Raw genomic sequence first — 21,885 nt, 5'->3', positions numbered from 1 at the left:
AAGTATCTGGGAAGCAAGCTCATAACTTTAAAAATCTTTCTTCTTGCAGTAACCAGCTGAAAATACTTCTGTAAGTGATACGAATTATTAATTTCAATAAAGTTCGCACTTGTCAGGCATCAGTTACAAGCGCTCCCCTCAGCTACGATCCTTCTTGATTAAACTCTACATCGACACATACTGAACATGCTACTGTGCAGAGCCTGACACCCTAGCTACGGGTTAAACACACCAAAAACGAGGCCTAAAGCAAATAGAGGGATTGTCACCACAGCTCACAAGTTTTCCCAACCTGAGAAAAAGAAACCTTTGTTCATGGTATCTTAGAAGTTTCCAGTAATCCTCCCATGAAAGATTACCTGCTCTTTCAAAAGTTGTTCACAGGCCTCATGCAGCGTTCCTGTCTTTGTGGACACAAAAAGATACTGTTTTTGCAGCGACTCCAGGTGCTGAAGGGCACTGTTCACGTCGTTCAAGATAGCGTCACACTGCTCCTGAAAGCCGGACAAATAATCCCTCATCTGTCTAGAAAAAAGAGAACCAACAGATAACAGAAGTAAAATTTCACTTTCTGTGTTTGCAAATCCAGCTGCCTGCAGGGACACCACCACTACTCTGCCCTCTCTAGGGATAAAAGACCACTTGCATCAGGCAAGAGTGCACGAGAAGCAGATGTTTCATGACCCTCAGAAATAACAGAACTACAGGGTTTGGAACAGCCACTGCAGTAACTCCATTTCCCTGATGTTCCTTACAGCAAGCCCACCCAGAAAGCAGTAGCATGAACCACAGCTAGACTAGAGCGCACAAATACTGTCTAAACAGTAGTCACAGACACAGTGACTACTGCAGGCTACTGCAAGCGGCCAAATTCTACCTGCCTTCCTTCCAATAGGGGCATTAATTTGGGTTTCTTCAGTTTACAACTGAATTCCAAAACAATTTTCAGTTTCCATTTAGAAATTACTTTTACTCTCCTAAAGTAGCTGAAATTATCCAGGTGATTCAAAACTTACCACGAGGAATGAAAGAGGCTTGCACGAAATAGATCCAGTATCTAATGTCACCCAGTTTGTCTAAGGCTCAACGCAGATGTAAACTCTAAGTGATCACTAAATATGTGTCAAGCATTCAGCTTGACTAAAACGTCATTTAAAATGAATTACTCTTGGATGTCAGCTAAAACTTCTGAGCTCTCCTTTATCACGTATAAAACATCAAGTAAAATCACAATTCTTTGTAGTCATGTGCAACCCTTTAGTGTATAACAGGCAAAGAACTTATTTATTTTCCTCCTGCTCCTCTGGCCTCCTGCAAACAATTACATGTTGGCCATCCTACAAACCCTTCTGCAGCCACGGCACACTGAAGTATTTGTGAGCGCTATTATGAACACGTAAACTGGCAAAGTGTCAGGGCGCCACTCTTTTTAGGTTGTTAATGATCTGATCGTGGGCTTAATATATGCCTAAACCTCTGCTTTTAAGAAACATCACATCCTCAAAATGTCAGAGCAAGAGAGGAAGAGGCAAAGAAAAGCAGATCAAAACAGAAGAGGGGAACACAGCAGCATCTCTGTGGCCAAGAGCAAGTTTGTAAGTCTCACACACGAGCCAGTTTCCATAACAGCCATCAGCAGATTTGGCTAAGCAATTCAGCTGTACTTCAGACTCTTGAGGAGTAACTGCGCAAGTCAGCGGGAAGGGGCTCTTCTGAGCCCGACAGAAAAGTCAGACAAAAATAGGGAAGAATGCCAAATCTCAAAACTGAAGTTGAGCAAAGTGTCAAGGAATGCAGGGAATGCAGATACAGAATCGCAACCATAGTCACTGGTGAACCAAATTGGAGTGGGGCATCCTGCCTCAGAAAGCTTCAGCTGTTCCAACACATTCCCCCGCTCCCTGCCGGCTGAATCCGAATGCGTGCTAACGCTATACGGACAAGATTAAGTCCTTCAAGGTTTAAATTGCTTACAGTGAAAGGAACTGAGGAAGAACACGTACCTATACTTGGCACCTTCATCTTGATCCATCTGTGTTTGTACCTGAGCAAACCAGGAGAAGAACTAGAAGAGATTTTATGGTGTGAGAAATAAAGATATCACATATAATCAGTTAAAAAAAACAAAACCAGATCTATGAAATGAAGATGAGCTTTTGTTAAAAACAGCTGTTTCAGAACTTAATTCAGAACTTAAGCAAGGAAACAAACTATAACTCCTCATTGTAGGTCCCTTCCAACTGAAATATTCTAGTCTCTTCCTCTACTAAATTCAAGTAGGAAAAGGTGAATTGCACCTGGTTTTATCCGCACAAGAACAAGGCTGTCACACTGAGGGGGGGGGGGACGACACGACATTCTCATATTACGAGCAACACCACTTTACTGAAGGGGATGCCTCACTCTCACATAAGACTCCACTCAAAATGGGAAGTCTCTGCCACTTAACTTTTCAGACTTCGATGATTTCTTCTCCCCAAGTTTCTTCATGTCTTTTGAAAACAGCCCAAAAAATTTAACAAACCCACCAAAAGCCAGGCAAGATACACAGAAACTCACAAAACACTCTGAAGAAGATTACTGCAGCTTGGAGGTTATTCAGCATCACTTACCTGCTGTGCTGTTTCAATTCTTTCATCCTCCATCCCCAGTACGGCAAATCCTTTCAAGAGGACATCCTCTGTGGATTCTGGCACTGCAGCCGTCAGCGTAACAGCGAGCGACTGGGATGTTAGGCTGCACAAATCTTCAATTGGAAGCTGCTCACAAAAACCCACAAACTTCAGTTAGAGAACTGACTAAAAAATTAGTATATTCAGATCAGCTACAATAACAGAATCCAAAGCACTAACCTGAGAAAATTACAGGCAACTACTTTTGAAGAAACAAATGCAATGGACATTTTACCCATAAACATGATAATGAACCACCATATCTATATATTCAGAAACACCTAATTTTTTTAGTTAAAGTCAGAAAATATTATACAGCATTTTATAAGTACACAATTGTCTAAGAACAGAAACTGAATTTACCTGACATACCGATGAGCTGTACTTTAATTTCCAATTTAACTGGTTCTATACCCAGAGAAATGGACAGAGAAAAGTATCTGAGAACGTAAGAATTTAGAACGCATGCAGAAGCAAAAAGAAATGCCACTACTGGCCACGCTACATGGCAACACCATCGCACAGAATTGTCAGGTTTTTTGCCAGATAGAGAAAATTCAAGACTTAACACTGCCAGAATTTATTCAGGAAATATTGTTTCATATTCTTTCAAATGCTTTTTAATGAAGAAGTCAACTGAAAAGGAAAGGTTTTGTTAGAAGACAAGGAATAGCTCTGCTGAATGGGAATTGTCAGACACAATGATTTTTTTTTTTTAAAGCAAGAAAAATATGGGAAAAGGTAACTTGAGAGAAATTGTATTTAAGTATGATTGGAGATTATTAATTAGCTTATATGGAAGTAATTAATTCAAGAAAAGCAATATCGTTATATACCCCTAAATAATGTAATACACTTTTTAATTCATTTACTGAGTAAAGCACATTTTCTACTGCTGAGAACATCAGCAACAAAAACAGAAGACACCAGTTAAATACAAATTGGTATGTCTCTAGAAAATTACTCTCTTAGTAAAATATTCATCGCCTGGTAATATTAGTCTGGCAAAGAAGGAACAATCAGGATTTCAACTATTTGAGAAAAGACAGATTGACCTGTCTTGGTCAACTGCTACATATCTCGCCCCCCCCAAAACAGGCAGGACCCTAGCTGAGGAGCCAGGGTTTCTCTCGCAACTACTGCTGAGGAGAAGAGGAGCCCATCAGAGCCTGCTTTTTCAGAACAGCTGAGGCGCCACCGCCCCAGCCCACTTCAGCAGGAGCCAAGACCAGCTGAAGCACTCGCTGCACTGGCATCCCCGTTGTCCTGCCTGGCCAATACGGGACCTGCCTTGCTGCAAAGCTGGTTTAGATCCTTAAGGACATCCTCCGATAGCAGCACATCCTTCTACAACCGTTTTGGATTCCTCCCAATATTTACTTTAGTATAGGTGCGTACAGCTTACACAAAAAAAACACCCCAGGAAGCATGAAATTAAACAGGTGTATTTCAGGAAGGAATTGCTTTACCCTCTCCCTTTTGTTATTTTGGCCTCTCAGACACTTGCCAGGAGAGGACTTTGTTGACTTTACCGCACTATATCGTGCGCTACGATCCTGTTCAAATACAAAACCTCCCATGAAAGGTACGGTTAAGGAATGCAAACATTTCACTCCCCTTCCCTTTGCAGACAAGGGAGCATTCATAAATAATCAGCTTGTCAGAGCTGTACATTTAACCGAGTGGGAAACCACGTCTTCCACGGTAATGATGAATTATTGAGCGTTTTATAACTGTTCCTGGATTTATACTGCTCATGGAATCATCTGTCAGTTGCACCAGGAAATGACATCGGCGCCAGCAGCGAGGCGTTGATCAGGATCGCATTAAGAGGACCAAAACCAAGTAACTGCAGGACTAAAACTCTCAATTTCGAGAGGACAAACTCCGATGAACTGAGGGAAGCAGCAAGGCCAGGCAGAGAATGCCCCGCGGGCTTTGAGAGCTGCCACCGCTGCCTCCAATCCCCTGCAAGCCGCGGCGGGCTCGGGGAGGCTGCAGGGACCAGCGAGCCCTCCCGAACGGGGCGAAAGGGGGCGGCGGGATGGGGAGGGGGCTGGGGGGTGTCATGGCCCTAAAACCCGGGGAAGGGAGAGGGGGAGGGAGAGGGAGGGAGGGGGCAGCCCCGCAGGCCCCGGGTCGCCACCCCCGGGCGACGTGGCACCGCGGCGGCGCCTCCCGCCCACCCTCCCTCCCGCGCTCCCGCCGGCCGGGTCAGCGCTGCCGCCTCACCTCGGGCGGCACCGGCAGGTTCTCGGCCGCCGCCTTCAGCTCCAGCACGGAGTCGGTCTGGCGGTCGCTGAGCGGCGCGGCGGGCTGCGGGCGGCGGTCCCACAGGCTCAGGCGGTCGCGCACCTCCCTGCCCGCCGGCGGCTCCGCGGGCGGCGGCTCCGCCATGCTGGCGGCCGTGGCGGCAGCGGGGTCAGCGGCCGGCCTGCGCCGAGGACGGGAGCGGGGCGGCGCTTCCGGGGGAGGCACAGCGCGCTTTGCGTCGCGTCGCGTGGCAGCAACGTCATGGGTGGGGAGAAGTGCGTCAGAGAGTGCGGCTGGTCGGGATAGCGCCCCCTGCCGGCGGGGAGGAGCGCTGGCGGCTGCGGCATCACCCGCCTCGTTGCTGCGGGAGACACCGACGGGCAGCCTGGGGAGAGGCCGGGGCTGCCTGCTGGCTCGTCCCCTCCCTGTCCTGCAGCCTTCTTCCCCGAGGCGGGGAGGCCGCCGGACAACCCCGGCGATGGCACCTCACGCCAGGCCGCCCTGGCTCCTCCTGGGCAGCGGTGCTCTGTCCCCAGCTCAACCACATCAAAACATTTGCGTTAATAAGTGAGACTTGCTTTTGCACCGGTGTTTTTGATCTGCTTTAATCTAATGTGACAGCTAAGGGCCTCCTCAAATAGTCAGGTGAAGCACAGGGGCTGGAAGGAGGATTTTGGGAACTGCCGGTCAGTGAGCCTGACCTTGGTGCTAGGGAAGGTTATGGAGCGGTTTATCCTGAGTGCACTCACCAGGCAAGTGCAGGACAACCAGGGGATCAGGCCCAGCCAGCATGGGTTCATGAAAGGCAGGTCCTGCCTGACCAGCCTGATCTCCTTCTATGACCAGGTGACCCACCTAGTGGATGAGGGAAAGGCTGTGGATGTTGTCTACACCTGGACTTCAGCAAAGCCTTTGACACTGTCTCCCACAGCATCCCGCTAGAGAAACTGGCAGCTCATGGCTTGGACTCATCTACTCTTTGCTGGGTAAAAAACTGGCTGGATGGCCAAGCCCAGAGAGTAGCAGCAAACAGAGCTAAAATCCAGTTGGTGGCTGGTCATGACTGGGGTTCCACAGGGCTCAGTTCTGGGGCCAGTTCTGTTCAATATCTTTTATCAACTATCTGGATGAGGGGATTGAGTTCACCCTCAGTAAGTCTGCAGATGACACAAGTTGGGAAGGAGAGTTGATTGCTCGAGGGTAGGAAGGCTCTGCAGAGGGATCTAGATAGGCTGGATTGATGGGCCAAGGCCAACTGTATGAGGTTTAACAAGGTCAAGTGCCAGGTCTTGCACTTGGGTCACAACAACCCCAGGCAACGCTACAGGCTTGGGGAAGAGTGCCTGGAAAGCTGCCCAGCAGAGAAGGACCTGGGGGTGCTGGCTGACAGCCACCTGAACATGAGCCAGCAGTGTGCCCAGGTGGCCAGGAAGGCCAACTGCATCCTGGCTTGTATCGGGGATAGTGTGGCCAGCAGGAGCAGGGAGGTGATTGTGCCCCTGTACTTGGCACTGGTGAGGCTGCACCTCGAGTAGTGTGCAGTTTTGGGCCCCTCACTATAAGACAGACCTCAACTTGCTGGAGCATGTCCGGAGAAGGGCAACGTAGCTGGTGAAGGGTCTGCAGAGCAAGTCTCATGAGGAGAGGCTGAAGGAACTGGGGTTGTTTAGTCTGCAGAAGAGGAGGCTGAGGGGAGATCTTATTCTCTACAACTACCTGAAATGAGGTTGTAGTGAGGTGGGTGTTGGTCTCTTTTCCCAAGTAACTAGCGATAGGACAAGAGGGAATGGCCCCAGGTTGCCCCAAGGGAGGTTTAGATTGGGTATTAGGAAAAATTTCTTTACGGAAGAAGTAGTCAGGCATTGGAACAGGCTGCCCAGAGATGTGGTTGAGTCATCATCCCTGGAGCTATTAAAAAAACACATAGATATGGCACTTCAGAACTAGGTTTAAAAGGGATGGTGGTGGTAGGTTGACAGTTGGACTTTATGATCTTAGAGGTCTTTCCCAACCTTAATAATTCTATGATGCCATCAGAGCTGCTGGGTCTCTGGAGTAAAACCACCACCTGCTACAAAGAGGGGCCTGTTGCTCCCCTCTTATCACTGCTCTTTTCTTTTGCCAGCTTTGGCACTGGCTCAAGGCTCTTCCTACAGGTTAGCTCTTGTAGCTTTCTCTCCAGGGTCAGGACAGCACTGACACCATGAGGAGAGGCAGGTGAAGGGAGACAGCCTTCCATTTTGACAGCATACACACCCTTATATCACCACCCAACTTTTTTTTTCCCCCCATTTTTCTGCAGCATCATCCATTAGCCAGAGCTGCTTTTACCATCATGCCTCAGAACCTGATGCGGAATTCCTTCTTTGCGTAAGAAATACCCTTCATTAGCTTTGGCTTGCTGCTAGTTTTTGTAAACTTAAGTCTTTTATCATTCCATATTAAAATGAATCCTAAGGCACGTCTGAATTAGACAGCTTGAAAACAGGTTGGGGTACTCTGTGCAGCAGTCACCTTCAGCAGAGATCCTGAACTCCTATTTCACTGTTTTGATGCCTTTGGTGCTTAGCAGTTAATTTTAGTCCATCTGTCCCTCTCCTGCTTCCCCACAGAGTAACTGGTGCGGTGTGCTCCAACCCTCTTACACCAAACTGGCAGGTTCCTCATCCCCTCAGAGCTGCATCTGACTTGCACTACCACACATGGGTCTCCAGGAGTCCACTCTGGTTACAAGTGTAATTAATGCATTTCGCAGCTACACAAGACTAAGCAACTGATCTCTTCCAGGCCAAGCAGTTCATAACAGAGTGGGAAATGGTCTTGCAGTTTAAGATATGCCAAATAACACTGAAAACATATGGTTAATGCATGTCACTTGGGCAGTAAGTTACAGGAACATGAGCTTTTAACTACGGCGACTTCAGTCTGCCTTGGCTAAGTAAGCAACAACATCACACAGTTCAATGCCAGCAACAGCTTTCCTTTGTTAATCACCCTGAAGTATTCAAAAACCCACCCACCAGCCCATTTGAAACTTAGAAACTGAAAGCAGTTCAGACTCATTTCATAGCAATTTTAAAGCTTTTAATAAGCTTAAAAATGTAAACCATATACTTTGTTTACATAGTGTACAAAAATATTTACAAATATTTCTATGAAAGCATAGAAAGCTGTAAGGAAAAAAAACACAGCACATAAGCATACCTATATACATAGAAAACATTATACCTTAGGAAAAAAGTGCCTTGTGCATTTAAAAATCCATTTGTGAATTCAAAAACAGTCATTTTAAGTTATTATAGTAATTTTGAAATCGCAATGAAATTTCTCTAAGCGGAATGTATGATTAACCAAAAATGCTTAAGAGATTAGCACAATGCCACAAAAATCCAAAGCTACGCATCCTGCTTTGCTACCCTCTGCCAACACAGAGGGATCACCGTGCAACTCGCACCTTACACGTTTCCCTTCTTGGAATTCAACAGCAACCCATGTAAGAACCTTGATGTAACTGTTTACTTAATGGCCCTGAAGTTTTGATACACCTTTAAGCCAAAAGATAATGCTTTACAGAAGTTGTGGTTGATTTCTACATGAACTGTTTGCTTGCACATAGCAGCAACTCGGGACCATTTTCTATATGAAAGTGCTCAGTAGTTCTGGGTCTGGGAGCCTTTTCAGATGAGGAAAGCAGTCTTTACAGCAGACTTAGCTTTGGAGGGGTTTGGTTCTTTTCACATAGGCACCTACATGATGGAGTTGGAACTGCTCAGCGTAAAACTTGCAACTTTCAGATGATACGTAACAGCCAGTAACCATTACAAGCAGCTCTTCCCAACAATGGAAGAACCAGGGAAAGTTTCTCTCCAAGATATGCAGATGAGTGTGGACTTGTTTGAACTTCATTCCTACTTACAATTTACATGTGGATATGTTGAAGAATCACTTATGCTGAAAATCGAGAATGATACATTTGAAGAGAGTTGTTTGGTTTTTTTCCTAGCTTTGCAGAACTGACAACCGTAGCAACCACGCTTTCAAATGAAGCTGGATTATTCCCAGCAAGTTATGCAGATATCAAAAGACTTAAAACACAGGAAAGCTCTAAAACCAGAAGCAGATTTTGTATTGCAGCAGGTATTTTGCTGAACTGAAAACCTGCAGAGATGTCTCGTGACACTTCCAGTTAATCAGAAACTATAAACTATTACAGTCAAATGTATACGCTGCTGAAAAGAGGAAAAGCCCAACTCCTGGGTACCACCTATCTTCCTTTGCAGAAAGATTGTTCTTTGCCTCTTCTAGAGCACTTTGCATCTGAGTCTCAACAGCATAAAGCTGCATTACAGATCTTCACATTCAAGACTTGAACAGTTGACGGAAGGTATTCCGCCATGTTTGCTTCAGTCTAGAAAACAGCGCGCATCATCCTCCCACTGACTCACGTGAGCAAGCGTTGTTACAGGCACTGGTTTGCCCTGAAATCCCTTCCAGGTTGTTCTCATTCGCAACAGTCTTGTAGCAACCTCTTCCTTTGGCCAGCATCTCAGACAATAAACAGCAAAATACTCAAGACAACTTACAAGTTGTTCTAAATTCAAACAGTACATTAACAGAATTCAGTATGCAGTTCAGCATGTCAGAAGTCTAATTTCTTCAGCTGTTCATATGTCAGGAAGAACTGGAACAACTGATTAAGGAAAACCGCTTCCTGTTCACACAGTGCAAAATGGTCACTTCACTATGAAAGGACAGCTGCGTCTGTGTGAAACTTTGTTCCACTTTCTCTCCCCTCCTATGCAGTGCTGCTGGTTGGCCATTTTTGTTATGCAGTACTAGGGAGAACTACGGAACTTGCTTTAAGGCTGGTGGTGCCAACTACTTTCCCATCCCTATACCTCAGGAGGAAGCAGGGGAATACTGCAAATACTCACTTAGCTTTGATGGGCTAAAGTAGGCTTGCTTATGGTAAAAAAAAAAAAAAAACACACAAAAAAACAACCATTACTACCAACCCACTTCCCAGGGCTCTGATCAGCTGGCTCAGGAAACAAAACCAAAATTGTGTGAGACTAAGAGAAACAGAAAGATTTCATGGCTAACTGCCAACAGGTTCCCCAGTCCTGGAAATAGCCCCCATTTTTAACTCATCTGGTCAATTTCATTTAAAACTAGGCTCCAAATTAAGGAAACAGACATGTATGAAATTGGGGGAACAGAAAAATGTTTTGTAAGATCACATTCTAATATTCCCTCTGTGTGAATCACAAATGCAATCTGAACACCAGCAGCTGACTAAGAAAATGGTCAAGAACATAATTTTCCATTCATAAAAATGGAATATTTGAGCTGACATGACACTTTCCACACTGACCAGTCTGTGAAACTGTCTGACAATACTTGCTGCTGTATGGCTAGCTTAATAGTTTTGCACACCTTTGAAAAAGGATACAATGATGTTCCAAGGACCAAGTCTTAGCCAGTTTGGCCAAAACCCTTTGTACAAAGCAAAAAAGCCTTCATTCTTCCATGTCTGGAGAAAAAAAAAACCCAAACCCGTAGTAAGAACACATTTATGGAATTCTTTTTTAGTGAGAAATCGAGACAGCATCTCAGCTAATAAGATTCTACACCAGACAAGGGGACAGTTTATTCCTGTAACCTTGATTTAAACATATTGTATGATGGGACAAGGGAAGCATTTCACTAGATAAAGCCAAGATCAGTAATGCCTACAGTATTACCTGACAGGTAAAGATGCAGTCTATGTCATTCAGTACCCAACACAGACTCATCCAAATTGCATTCCTGGACTTCTCCCCGCCCCTCCCCAAAAAACCCTTGCAGAGCACTGCTTGTAGAACATACAGCTTGCGTTAGGTACCCCCTTGAAATTTTTCAGGTTGCTTTATGGATTTCACAGAATTGTGCTGGACAATGGGACTTGACCGTTATGCAGAGTGGACTGTTCAGTCAACAGTTTGGACACCAACAGCTCCCTACCCACTCTTCTCCATGTAAAAGGCCATCATGCTCCCACCTCATACCCAATTCAATGATTTAAGAAACCATGCCAAGATAACCAAAATGAGAGACTGACATTGCCTTCAGCTATACTAGGCTTTCCACTGTGCAGTGAGCAACAGATAAAGCCATCTGCCCCTGAAGATGTTGTTCTTCAAGAACCGATCTATGAAATTATCATTTCCTATCAATATTCTAACCTCGTATAAAGTTAAGAGACAGTGCTGCTGAGACACTCCATCTCCTCATCCCAGCACCAAAAGGAAGTAAGTGCCTGCAGTACACATTAACTTTCTTCCTGCCTTTCTCTCGGGACAGTAGGTACTTTTCACACCAAGTGCATTACTGGTGGTACAGGCCTTTTGAATATTAGGGCAAAATGCATACCTAAGTTACTTGGGTTAATTTCTAGGGAAACTTAGAACAATTTCGAGTTCTACACCAAAAATCATTGCCTGATGGCTCCAGTTTCTACTTTGATACATGAACTACTTACTTGTAACAAGCAATCCAAAGTACCCTTGTAGTTTGAGTGTCCCCCATGTTGTTGGCTTCTCTGGTTCATCATGCGTGTTCTCACAACGTCGATTGGGTTGGATGCAAGGGCTCCAGCTAGCCCACAAGTAAAACTTGAGCTAATGAAAGAAAGGTTTAATGAAGTTTGACCTACCACATTTCAAGATCCACAAGAATTCCCCCTCCCCAGAAAAACATGCAGCAATGAGTGCTTAATGCTTATAGTTAAAAATTACATCAGCTAATAGATGTGAAAAATTACTTTTCATTTACTATACAGCATCATTTTCAAGATTTGATATGCAGCCCTTATATACAGTTCCTGTAGACTTGAACAGATGTTTGTGCCCCTGAGAATAGAAATATTTAACTGGAACTTTCCTCTAATCTCAATTTGCAAAGCTGAATGATTCAGATCATCCATGAACCAAAATTCTACATTCAAAAGAAAACTAAATCTGAATCCTAAATAAAATTAGCTTCCATGCTATGTGCTACCATTTGAGATGCTATCGCATTAAAAAGCCTAAACCCATCAGAAGTATGTTTATACCTCGACTGATGACAGAGAAAAAAAGAAAAATAAAAATCAAAAGATTCATCCTCCACAACAAGAACTAACCTATGATGAGCTATACAAGCAGGTAGTTACACAAACTTACAGGAAGTGAGTATATACTGTATCTCCCATAAATCCAGACATAATGATGTGCTTCTTGGTAAGATCATACACTGGTAGTTCCACTCCAACAACAATAGCAGCTCTCTGTGCTGTCAGTGATACTCCCTGGCAAAAGAAAAGGTACAGCTGAAGTTTAAAATTAACCTTTGTGCACCATCAGAAAAGCGTAGCTTTTATAATACAGAGCAATGTACCCTGAATGTGTTAAGAACACTGTGAATTCAAATAAGGCTAATTAGTCCAAGTCTCAGATGTATGCATTCCAAAAAATGCAGATTTAAATTAATAGATAAAGTCACTTTTCCATACTGAACAGCAATTTCAGTTCTTTCATGCTACTCCATCTCTGCTTAACATATGAATTCCTACATCAACCATCAGCTAAGACCTCAACAACCAGGTGATACTGGCTCCCCTTGCTTCTAACTGAAAAACTGATGAAGTAAGGAAGGGGAACAGAAAAATGGAGATCAAGACACTTCACAGAGAAAAGCACACTAACAGAAAAACACTTCTGTTTTCCAGCTGTTTCAGAACAATTATCCATTCTTGGTCTTCAGTTGTTATAGAGTTGCTGGCTGTAACTGGCGTAAGTCAACCTACGAGACCGAGTAAGAGAATTCCTGAGCTAGAGGGAATGTTCATTAGTACCTTTACTTCCAAATGTTTTTTAGTGTATGTTTTAAAAAGAGCACAGCATACAGATTGAGAGGTGTCTTGCAAACGGTTGTTGAACAAGTCGTAGAGCCAGTCACCCTAATTTAAGCCTCCATTTGTCTCCCCATTTTTAATGAAGTGGCTAATCCTTGAACACAAGACTGGCAATAACCCTTTGCCAAAATGCACCGAGACAGTGACAAGCTACATACATACTAGCCACTGACTTCTCCAAGTTTTGACTGAGAATATTGTAGAACATGAAATTCAGTTGAGCAAGAAAGTATACCTGAAGTGTAGGATATAAGTAAAAAAAACTTGCCTTCCATAATCCTTTAGTGCCTTCCTTTTGGTAGATCTGTATGAAGTTGCCCATCATTCCTCCTTGAATCACGCTACCTTGGGCTTGCATTCTGATCTGAGATTCATTTGAAGATAAAATTAGAAAATAAACACCTTTCAAACACATAACCAATGAAGTGTTAGTAAAACTGTATTAAACTATTAAGTTACAATCTTTTAAGTAATAAAGTAAATTTCTCTTTGAATACAAATTAATAGCTGGCATTATCATAACTATGATGCAATCTTTTGAAGTGCCTTAACTACCCAGATGCAGCTGCTAATTTTGAACAAGTACATGGTGTCGTTCTTAACTGCATTAAGTCATGCCTATTTCTGTATTGTACACGACTTCATTTAGATTAGACTGACAGATGGGTTCTGCAGGATGTCCTTTACAGTGTTCTCACAGGAACACGTTAAAATGAAAGGTTAAAAAGATTAAGGTTTCAGCTAGTGAGAGCCACGGTCTTCAACCCTGTGGATTTTTAAGAATGTCCTTGGAAAACTGCCATGGTAACTACCAAATACAAGTCTGGTGACAAGCAAGTTAGTACGCGGACATAATTTTGAGAAATAACTAATTGAAGCCACACTTGAAATAGAAGCTTTTCTTTGAAATGCCTCTATATAACCACACTAGCCCTATGAAGGATTAAGTTTTGAGTTGTTTTAGAAGAACAGAAAGTTTTCTTGAATTTTTCATTAGAGGCAGCCAGGTAGGTCACATGATACAGTTTTGTAAGTTAAATACCATCAACCCTTTTAAGTAACTGGAAAAGAGGCCATTGACTACCATTAGGCTAACAGATTCTTAAAGAGGTGATGTTTCACTGACTCTTAAATGACTGACGCTAGGACACTATTTCCGTGGACACTGGATTGCAAAGCCTCTCTACAGGATTAAAGAATCATACAGTACAAGTAGCACTCACTGAACTCTTACCTCTCAATTGATCTTCACCTATTTTGAGCTCGAGAAACATCCTAGTATAGCAGTGTTAGCAAGAAGTGTAAATGAAATATGCAGCACAGCTTCCACACAAACACTATAGCATGAAAGTTACCAAACCAGTCATCTTAAATTATTCTCTTCCCACTCCCAGGAAAAGTTATATGGGTCCAACTGCATCCCCAGCCATCAGTTCCCTGGTGCTTACTTCCAAATAATTAGCATGGGCCAGAAGAAGGTTCCAAGAATTCAGGATGTCACTGATTTTTTAAGTTAGGAGATGAGAATAAATAGGGATACAAAACAACAAATCCTGTATTCATCAGGATATTCTGCATTTCCTCAAGGAAAGGACAAAAACTAAGGACAAACTATACAGAATACATAATTACCTTTAAGACATCTGTAGGGTTAGCAATAGATGATGAAATTACTCCCGAAAGAATGCCACACAGAACATTTATCATCAGGGTTTCATCTATTCCATGGACAAAGAAAGAGAGTTTAGCTGCAGATTTACAAAGCTTAAGATGCAACAGGGCAGGATGATGCCAGCCCCCCGGCCCCACTTCAACTAGAGAAAGTGCCAATTACAGAAGCCTTAAAAACTGCTCTGACAAGTTTTCCTTGCTGAATCACTTTGAACAAGTCCACTGAGATTACATTTCTCATACCAGTTGCAGCAAACTCCTACAGTAAGATATCAAATGGAAACAACCTGCTTCAAGCAAACCAGTCCTCAATTAAATTGAAAAAAAAAAAACCCACTCACCTTCTGGATGCTCAACAAACATTCTTTTCAAGCTCTGGTAAGTGCCTATTTTTATAGTACCATATGAAGCTTGGCGTAGCATTGCAGGTGCAATCCTGTAAAAATAGGCAGTAATAATATTTATGCTCAAAATTGCAAAAGAGTGATTAACAAATACTTTCTAGAGCAGCAGAAACTGAACACAAGATATCTACCAGAGAAAGGTTTGTTCATTTAAATCAACAATTTAAACTCACTACAGGCAGAACAAGGCTTTGTTGTTTTGGGGGGATTTAGGACGATTTGTTTTTTATTTAAATAAAGCCTGGAAGAACATGAGTGAGCTGTGGAAGGATTACTATTAGAGCATACCTCAACTTGTGATCTATAGAATAGCTGGTAAGCTTGTCTGAAATGTAATCTGCACATTACATCTTTCCACCGCCACCTTGCATGTTTTAAAGAAAAGCATGCCCATTTATACATAAAGGTTAATTCAATTTTTCTTCCAACTGAGAGATGGAACAACCATAGCAGCACTATACAGAATGACTTTATGCTTAGCTTTTTTTCTTCCAGGTAGGTAGGTCTGTTTGTTTTAAACATGAAATGCTATTGCAGAGTGCAAAGACTGAAGCAACCTAAGCTTGGGCTTTCAACTTCCAGATTAACTGACGCTAACCAAATACCTTGTAAATCTGATACCCAAGAATTCACACACTAGGGCTTATAATTATCAATATACTGTTCAAAAAGCATTACTGCAAGTCAGTTAATTTTACCCAGAGTATAAGGCTTTCAATCCTTCTTCTTTGCATATTCTGACTAGTGCATGCATCATTCCACGGTAGCGGATCTCTTTATATTTAGCATCATTAACTTGACCTTGAACCTGCAGACGTGTTTTGGTCAGATCAATGGGGAAAGTACCTTAAAGAAAAATCAGAGAGAAAATTAATCAAGTACGTACCTAACCAAAGACGAAGAACATGATATAAGAAAAAGCAGCCTTTAATATATACTAACACACATAAAAATACTCCCAGGGAAAAAGGTGTCTCTTAACAATACTTTCTTTCAAAGAAGTGGTTCATTTTATGTCACCCTGTTTCTTCTAAAAGCTTGTCAGAGGACCTGCCTACCTCCTGTGTTGACATTTTGCTTTCACTATGTTTTCAGGCAAGATGGTATTGCCTAGTTGTAAACAGCCACACCAAATAGGACCCTGTAATCACTATCAAGTACAGAGTTTGTGTGTGTGTTCTGCCAACATCTTTGAAGAGCATTTCATTGAAGGCAAAGAAATAAATTCCATAGAACAAGCTATTCAGATTCTAGCCCGGAACCTAAAAAAGCAACAGCAGCAGTATCCATTTCTGTTACTGCTTTCCTGCAGCCTACTGCGATGACAAGTTCTTAACTCTCCATGCTCCCTTTATCAAAGGGTTTAGAAAGCATATTCCTCCAGAGCTTATATTTAAGGGACCACCTCAACATTCAATACTCACCTAAACACTAAAAGGAGTCAGTACCAACTACGTCTGTTCTAACAAGGTTTACCAGACAAGCCAGGTTTTATGAATTGTTTGTCTTCCTCAAAGCTTTTGGCATTATTGTCCATGTTCAGTCAAGTCAAACAAGACTTTTCAAACTCAAGTTTCAACAAGATTCATAAGGGAAGGTAGAAAAGGAAAACAAAATTGTAGTTTTAAGTGTGGTTTTATACCACATCTACTTTATTAGAAAGACTTTACATGCAAGCCTGCCACATGTCAGACTATGTTCTGCTACTACGAAAATGCAGATTTCCTTTATTTTCACATACACACATGCATTTCAGGTAAGACTTCAAAAAGATATTAGTATTTAGGTTTCTCTCTAGAGTAGGCACTAAGACATCAGATGCACTGTCTCGTTATAGCAATTATTCTATGTAGCACACTAACTGAACTTAAGTGTTCAAATCTAATCAGTCAGTCACACTTGAGAAAAGGGAATCTGAACTACAACACAGCTACTCAGAAAAGCTAAGCGAGAAATTTTACAAGGTAAGACCTTAACTTGTCTACTCAGGCAAAACAGAAACTGTGTATATTTATGACCACCGTCTAGGAATTGATCAAACACCAAATAATAGAATCCAAAGGCAAAGTTTATATATAGACAAGACTCACAGGGGATGCGAGTTTACAGACAGAAGTGTTCTGACATTGTAACAGAGTTCTGAGAAACTATTCAGTCAGCATTAATGAAAAAAACTCTATGCCATACCCCACCATATACTACTGTGTCACTGATAGCACAGAACCAAGCTTGTTTTAAAAGGGACTATCTGAGTAATGGAAATCATGTAAACAGTTAACAGAAAAGCTTACCACATTCTGCAGTGATTGATGCTAACCCTCCATAGATAAAGGGCTTCCAGTTTAGCGCTGACATTATTGATTCTTCTTTCTGTGAAATAAGACAATGATTTAACACATCTGTAAATACATCAGTTATATACATACTCACACTTAATAAAACTCTGTGCCTTGTCCATTTAAGATGAGCCTTCCAAACATACTTAGGGTAAGAACATTTAATACCTTTGACAATCAGAAGAAAGTCGGTAATACCACACAAAAGCATCTGGGTTCGAGTCAATGTCTCTACTGTGTAACTGGGCCACCACTACGCTCATCATGAAAGGTTAAAGCAGTTTGTCACCCAGGCATGATCTCAAGGAACACTGCAGTGAATAACCTCCCGTGATTCTTAGCAAGCTGAACTAGTCTGACTACATCCTGCAATCAAATGGAACTTTAAGGCAGTCACTACTAAACTTCAGTCCCTTTTCCCACCCCCACCCCCTGCCCCAATATCAACATTAACCTGAGCTGAGCTGGTACACCTGGACCAGGTGCATAGGCAATAGGGGTGCATACAACACTTTGCTTCCATTAGGGCCTATTTCTGCTACCAGAGTTCACAATATTCATTCTTGTGAATGTTATACGAAAATAGCGTAACCACGTACATGCAGCCTTTTTTACTGTAAAAGGCCTTTCTAGCTTAGACGTCAATTAAGCTAATTTGACAAACTGACCACAAATCATAGTTAATGACGGCATGTGCTTTGCAAGATGCTAAAATAATCCTATTACCTTAGAAAAGACATAAAACAGACTAATCCTGCCGACACGAGACTGCCCTTCTCAAAACCAAGTAGGTCTCTCCACAGCTTATTTTTTCCCTTCCTCATAATATAAATACTTTCCATTCCCCATTTTCTATAATACCCTCCTAAACACTGGATTCTACCATTACCTTTTGCCAATTAATTTTGCAGAATAATTGTACTTGAAGCTATTTCCCTTGGCACTTCCATTCCTTGTTATTTTGTTTATTCACCTGTACTGCCCAGCTGGAAAATATTGCAAATACACCAGTTAATTAGCACCACCTTTTCTAAAGTCAAACCTTCCTTGGTCACTTCCTCTAGAAGTGCCAGTAATCCAGCATCCAAAGTTAACAGAAGTTGCAGACACTGAGCATGCCTGAATAGTTACTGCAGCCCTAGTTTTCCTTTAACATCTTTACTTCATGATGAGTTACCTGGGTCTCCAGTCTTCCAACACTCAATACAATAAAAAAACCCATAGTAGCTCAAAGGACACAATTTCAAATACTCAACAACCAAGTGCACAAAAATCCATCTTACTCTTTAGGCTGCTGCAGAGAACATCACTAATGTAAAAAACCAAAGAAAAGGCAAGTCAGGGCACCCACTATATTGCCAAGAAGGTTACAATACGGAGATCAGGAGCCACAGACTATGCCAGCTTCTCAACATGAAAGCAGTAGAGCCACATGGATATGACACTGTGCCAGAGGGAGGCCACTTACAGCTCCAAGCTCCTCATATTCCTGTCCTGCCATGATTAATGGCAGATCATTTAATTAATGGAGACAAAGCCAAGCTCAGTTTTCTCCACTGTCAGCCACACGCATGATCTTTGCTTTTGATTAAATTGTCAAAATTGAAAATACAGGTAACTTTTTTCCCCTCAACATATTAAAACAAATTTTCATCTATCACAAATACTGTAACATGGATAAAACTAAAATATATCTGTTCTTTTGTTTGCCTAGGGAGAATGAAATACAAAACAATGAAGGCTACTCTGTTTTTCTGTGTAATTCTTGAACACCAACACAATGTAGAAGTATATAAGCACTGCCAACTAAAGTCTTCAATTAGTACACAGATTTTCTAATATTAGCTGAAGTTTTGATATAGGATACTTTAATGTATGGATGTTATAACACGCTGTTCCTTTGACACATCCCAAGGTGCCTCTGAAAGGCTTACTAGTCTCCTTTACTGCTATTTAGGCTAAACTATCTGAGTCTTTCCACTTATTTGCATCCTTCGTTCTAGTTTTCCATACTTACAGAAAGAAGTTAAAGCAGAGTGGCAGAGCTGACCTTTAAAAACAAAGAAAAAAATCCAAAAAACACACTAGCACTTTGCCCTTTCACCTCAACTATCTTGTTTCCTCATTTCTCTTTTTGCTTCTTACCCAGAATTTCTTCCCTACACTGATAAAAATAGCAAGCGTCTCCTTAGAAGAATTCTATTGGCAATTCAGTGGCAAACTACTTAAAAAACAGAGTCCAGCCCTCATTATAGAATAAATTGAGGTCTCTAATTTTACTAGAAAGAAGTTGTCCTTATCAAATATATATTGTTGTTCCCTGAACATCAGTAAGATGACAGAGCCAATACTACTCCTAAAGGGCTCTGGGTTAGATAAATCCAGAGATTCATCCACGCAGCCTTTGCAAAAGTCAGAAGCAACTCTGATTGCTTTTAATTGGTGGCATGACTGAAATAAAATTAAAGGCCCAGGTTCCATAACAGAGTGCATCAATTAAATATTTAGATATTTCCCTGTTTGTAAACAGACTTTAAAAGTCAGATAACAAATTCTTTATTGGTTAGCTATATCATTAGTATACTAGGCACACAGTATACTCCAGCTTACAGTACTTTTAGCTATTTAAAATGGATTTGACCCTTGAACATTAAAGAAGGCTTATGCTAAATGAGTTATTAGTCCTAAAAAATTATTACCTGCAACATAAGGATGCACATATAAGATAGTTATGCAAGCAATACTTTCTAACTGCATGGATTACACTGCAGACAGACAGCTCGGACTTTGTATTCAAGCGGTGAAGCATCATCAGAAAGGGGGGGGGGGGGGGGGGGGGAGAGAGAACAGGGCTAAAGCTAGTGGCAAGTTCTTACAAAATACCAGCTGTCTTACAAGTACAGCAGTCAGCGAAAGACCACACACCCCACGTCCCCCCAAAAAAATACCCAAAGCAAAACTAAAGGGATTGCCTGCAGCAGTCCCTCCCCGAGGGGCATTGCCCTGAGGGGCATTTAAACAGCTGGAGGGAGAAGGACACGGCGACACCTTTAAGCTCCAGACGCATCCGGCCTCGAGACCAGGAGCGTCGGGAGGGGAAAGAAAACAACGAAGAGAAGGAGGCGACATGCCCCTGCTGGGGCGGTGGAGGGCTCTGGAGAGTGCCGAGCAAAGCTCAGGGAAGCCCCCGCCCTCCTTCAGAGGTGGCACTCAGTGCAGCTCACAGAGAAACATTTGCACCCGGCCGGCGAGGCGGCGGAGGGGCGTCGCCGGCCCAGGTACGAGATGGCGGCACCCCCCGGAGCTCCCCACCACCCAACGCCACCCCCTCGCCACTTACCACCCAGGCCTCCGCGCCCTCCGCGGCCAGCCGCCGCCGCCAGTAATAAAGGCCAGCCCCGCTCCCCTCAGCCGGGGCGGCCGTTGGGGAACGCGGGGCCCCGCCTCGTTCCCCGCGGAGTGGCGCGGGGAGGCGGGCTCTCCTGAGGGGATGGGGGACTCGAGTGTGGGTGGAAGGGGTGGATTTAAAGGCCCCGCGGCCTTGAGAGGAGGTTTGGGGCAGGGGGGAGGCAATAAAGCGCCCCGTCCTTCCAGTCAGCCGCCTACCTTCCCCGCTGGCCTTGGGAGACCGGCGGGGCAGGGCGGCATTTTCCAGTGGGGCGATCCCGCCCCGGGGAAAGTGGAACAGCTATGTCAGGTATTTCAGTGCTTCTCGGTTAATGAACAGGTCACTCACCCCGCAGGGTTTCTCCTCCTCGTTAACTGTAACGAAATCGATTTTGTCCCTGGGTTGACAGTTGTTTGGCCGCCTGTGCTGCCGAGCGATATCCGGGTTAAGTTTCCTTAAATCGGTACGGGAACTTCAGATACCCGCCCTGTGGAGGAACAGAAAGCGGCAGGGTGGATTTAAGTATATACTTTACACTTTAAAATACCGCCTCGAATGTTTTTGACAAAATACTTCCGCAGGTGATTTTTTACAATTTTTATTATGCAGCTTTGTGCAATCCTAACTATATTTCTTTGCACTACCAACGCTGAAATTACACGCTTGGTATGTAAGCTTTACATTGATTTGTAAATATATATCCAATGCCCTTCCAGAAGGATCACAGTACGGGACATCGGCTGAGGCCACCATAACACTGCCTGGCCAGAGGAGGAACATGGGGGCTGTCCAAAAGTGCAGGTCTCAGCTCTTGTACAGGTGGCAGTGACCAGTCGAGGACAGCTGGACAAGAACCAGAACTACTCCGTTCCCTTGGTTTAGATCCTAAGACTCCCTGTGAAATAGTTCAAAATAGCTTTTTCTCTGCCCCTAAAAGCAGCCTGTTCTGGCAACACAGTGCTTTCCTTATCTGACTGAATTGTTGCCAGATGTGCTTGTAGGACCTACCCCCATATGCTTGTAGGATCTACCCTTGTAGTGCAGCCCTGCTGCCACTGTCACTCTGCTGCCTCGCAAGTGGATGGCATGCCTTACCCTTGAAAGGTCACAAGACCCTGTGGTACTGCTCCCCTCACCAATCTCAGGGCAAGGATGGTGGCTGAGAAACTAAATTTAAGCTTACTGGCTGGTAGAGGAAGGATAATGCCCATTCAGCTCTCTTTAAGAA

General features: G+C 43.2%; 2 protein-coding genes across 4 annotated transcripts in view; both read right to left on the bottom strand.

The window, feature by feature from the left end:
• The window catches only part of COG3 (component of oligomeric golgi complex 3), a 33,856-nt gene extending 28,698 nt beyond the window's left edge, over positions 1 to 5,158 (bottom strand). Inside the window, exons 1-4 of the mRNA XM_064440846.1 lie at positions 4,905 to 5,158; positions 2,613 to 2,759; positions 2,004 to 2,065; positions 360 to 525 (exon numbers count right to left, since the gene is read on the bottom strand). Of these exons, the coding sequence (XP_064296916.1) occupies positions 360 to 525; positions 2,004 to 2,065; positions 2,613 to 2,759; positions 4,905 to 5,069 (540 nt within the window). The 5' untranslated portion in view covers positions 5,070 to 5,158. The remainder of the gene's footprint in view (positions 1 to 359; positions 526 to 2,003; positions 2,066 to 2,612; positions 2,760 to 4,904) is intronic.
• A 2,835-nt stretch (positions 5,159 to 7,993) lies between these two features.
• Positions 7,994 to 21,089, bottom strand: SLC25A30 (solute carrier family 25 member 30). Of its 3 annotated transcripts, none has more exons than XM_064440845.1 (10): positions 21,006 to 21,089; positions 17,225 to 17,303; positions 15,632 to 15,779; positions 14,871 to 14,965; positions 14,491 to 14,576; positions 13,123 to 13,222; positions 12,128 to 12,248; positions 11,446 to 11,584; positions 10,378 to 10,458; positions 7,994 to 9,606 (listed from the first exon to the last, which is right to left on the bottom strand). In XM_064440845.1, exons 2-10 carry the CDS (start codon positions 17,286 to 17,288, stop codon positions 9,565 to 9,567), a joined length of 876 nt encoding a protein of 291 aa, XP_064296915.1. In that variant the 5' UTR covers positions 17,289 to 17,303; positions 21,006 to 21,089; the 3' UTR covers positions 7,994 to 9,564. The 3 variants fall into 3 exon arrangements, with proteins under 3 accessions (XP_064296915.1, XP_064296913.1, XP_064296914.1); XM_064440843.1 differs by lacking the exon at positions 21,006 to 21,089 and adding an exon at positions 20,610 to 20,731; XM_064440844.1 differs by lacking the exon at positions 21,006 to 21,089 and adding an exon at positions 18,159 to 18,228.
• Positions 21,090 to 21,885: the final 796 nt, after the last annotated feature.

Source organism: Phalacrocorax carbo, chromosome 1, assembly GCF_963921805.1.
Source record: "Phalacrocorax carbo chromosome 1, bPhaCar2.1, whole genome shotgun sequence".
NCBI lineage: Eukaryota > Metazoa > Chordata > Aves > Suliformes > Phalacrocoracidae > Phalacrocorax > Phalacrocorax carbo.
Note: the sequence above shows the minus strand (reverse complement) of the source record. Positions and strands in the feature narration are given on the sequence as shown.

Excerpts from the sequence above, each read along its gene's own strand:
- SLC25A30 (XM_064440845.1), bottom strand. The coding sequence starts at position 17,288 with ATGTCAGCGCTAAACTGGAAGCCCTTTATCTATGGAGGGTTAGCATCA. Across the intron at positions 13,223-14,490 it reads ACCCTACAGATGTCTTAAAG|ATCAGAATGCAAGCCCAAGG; the intron begins GTAATTATGTAT and ends AATGAATCTCAG. Across the intron at positions 10,459-11,445 it reads CTTTGGATTGCTTGTTACAA|ACATGGAAGAATGAAGGCTT; the intron begins GTAAGTAGTTCA and ends TTTTTTCTCCAG.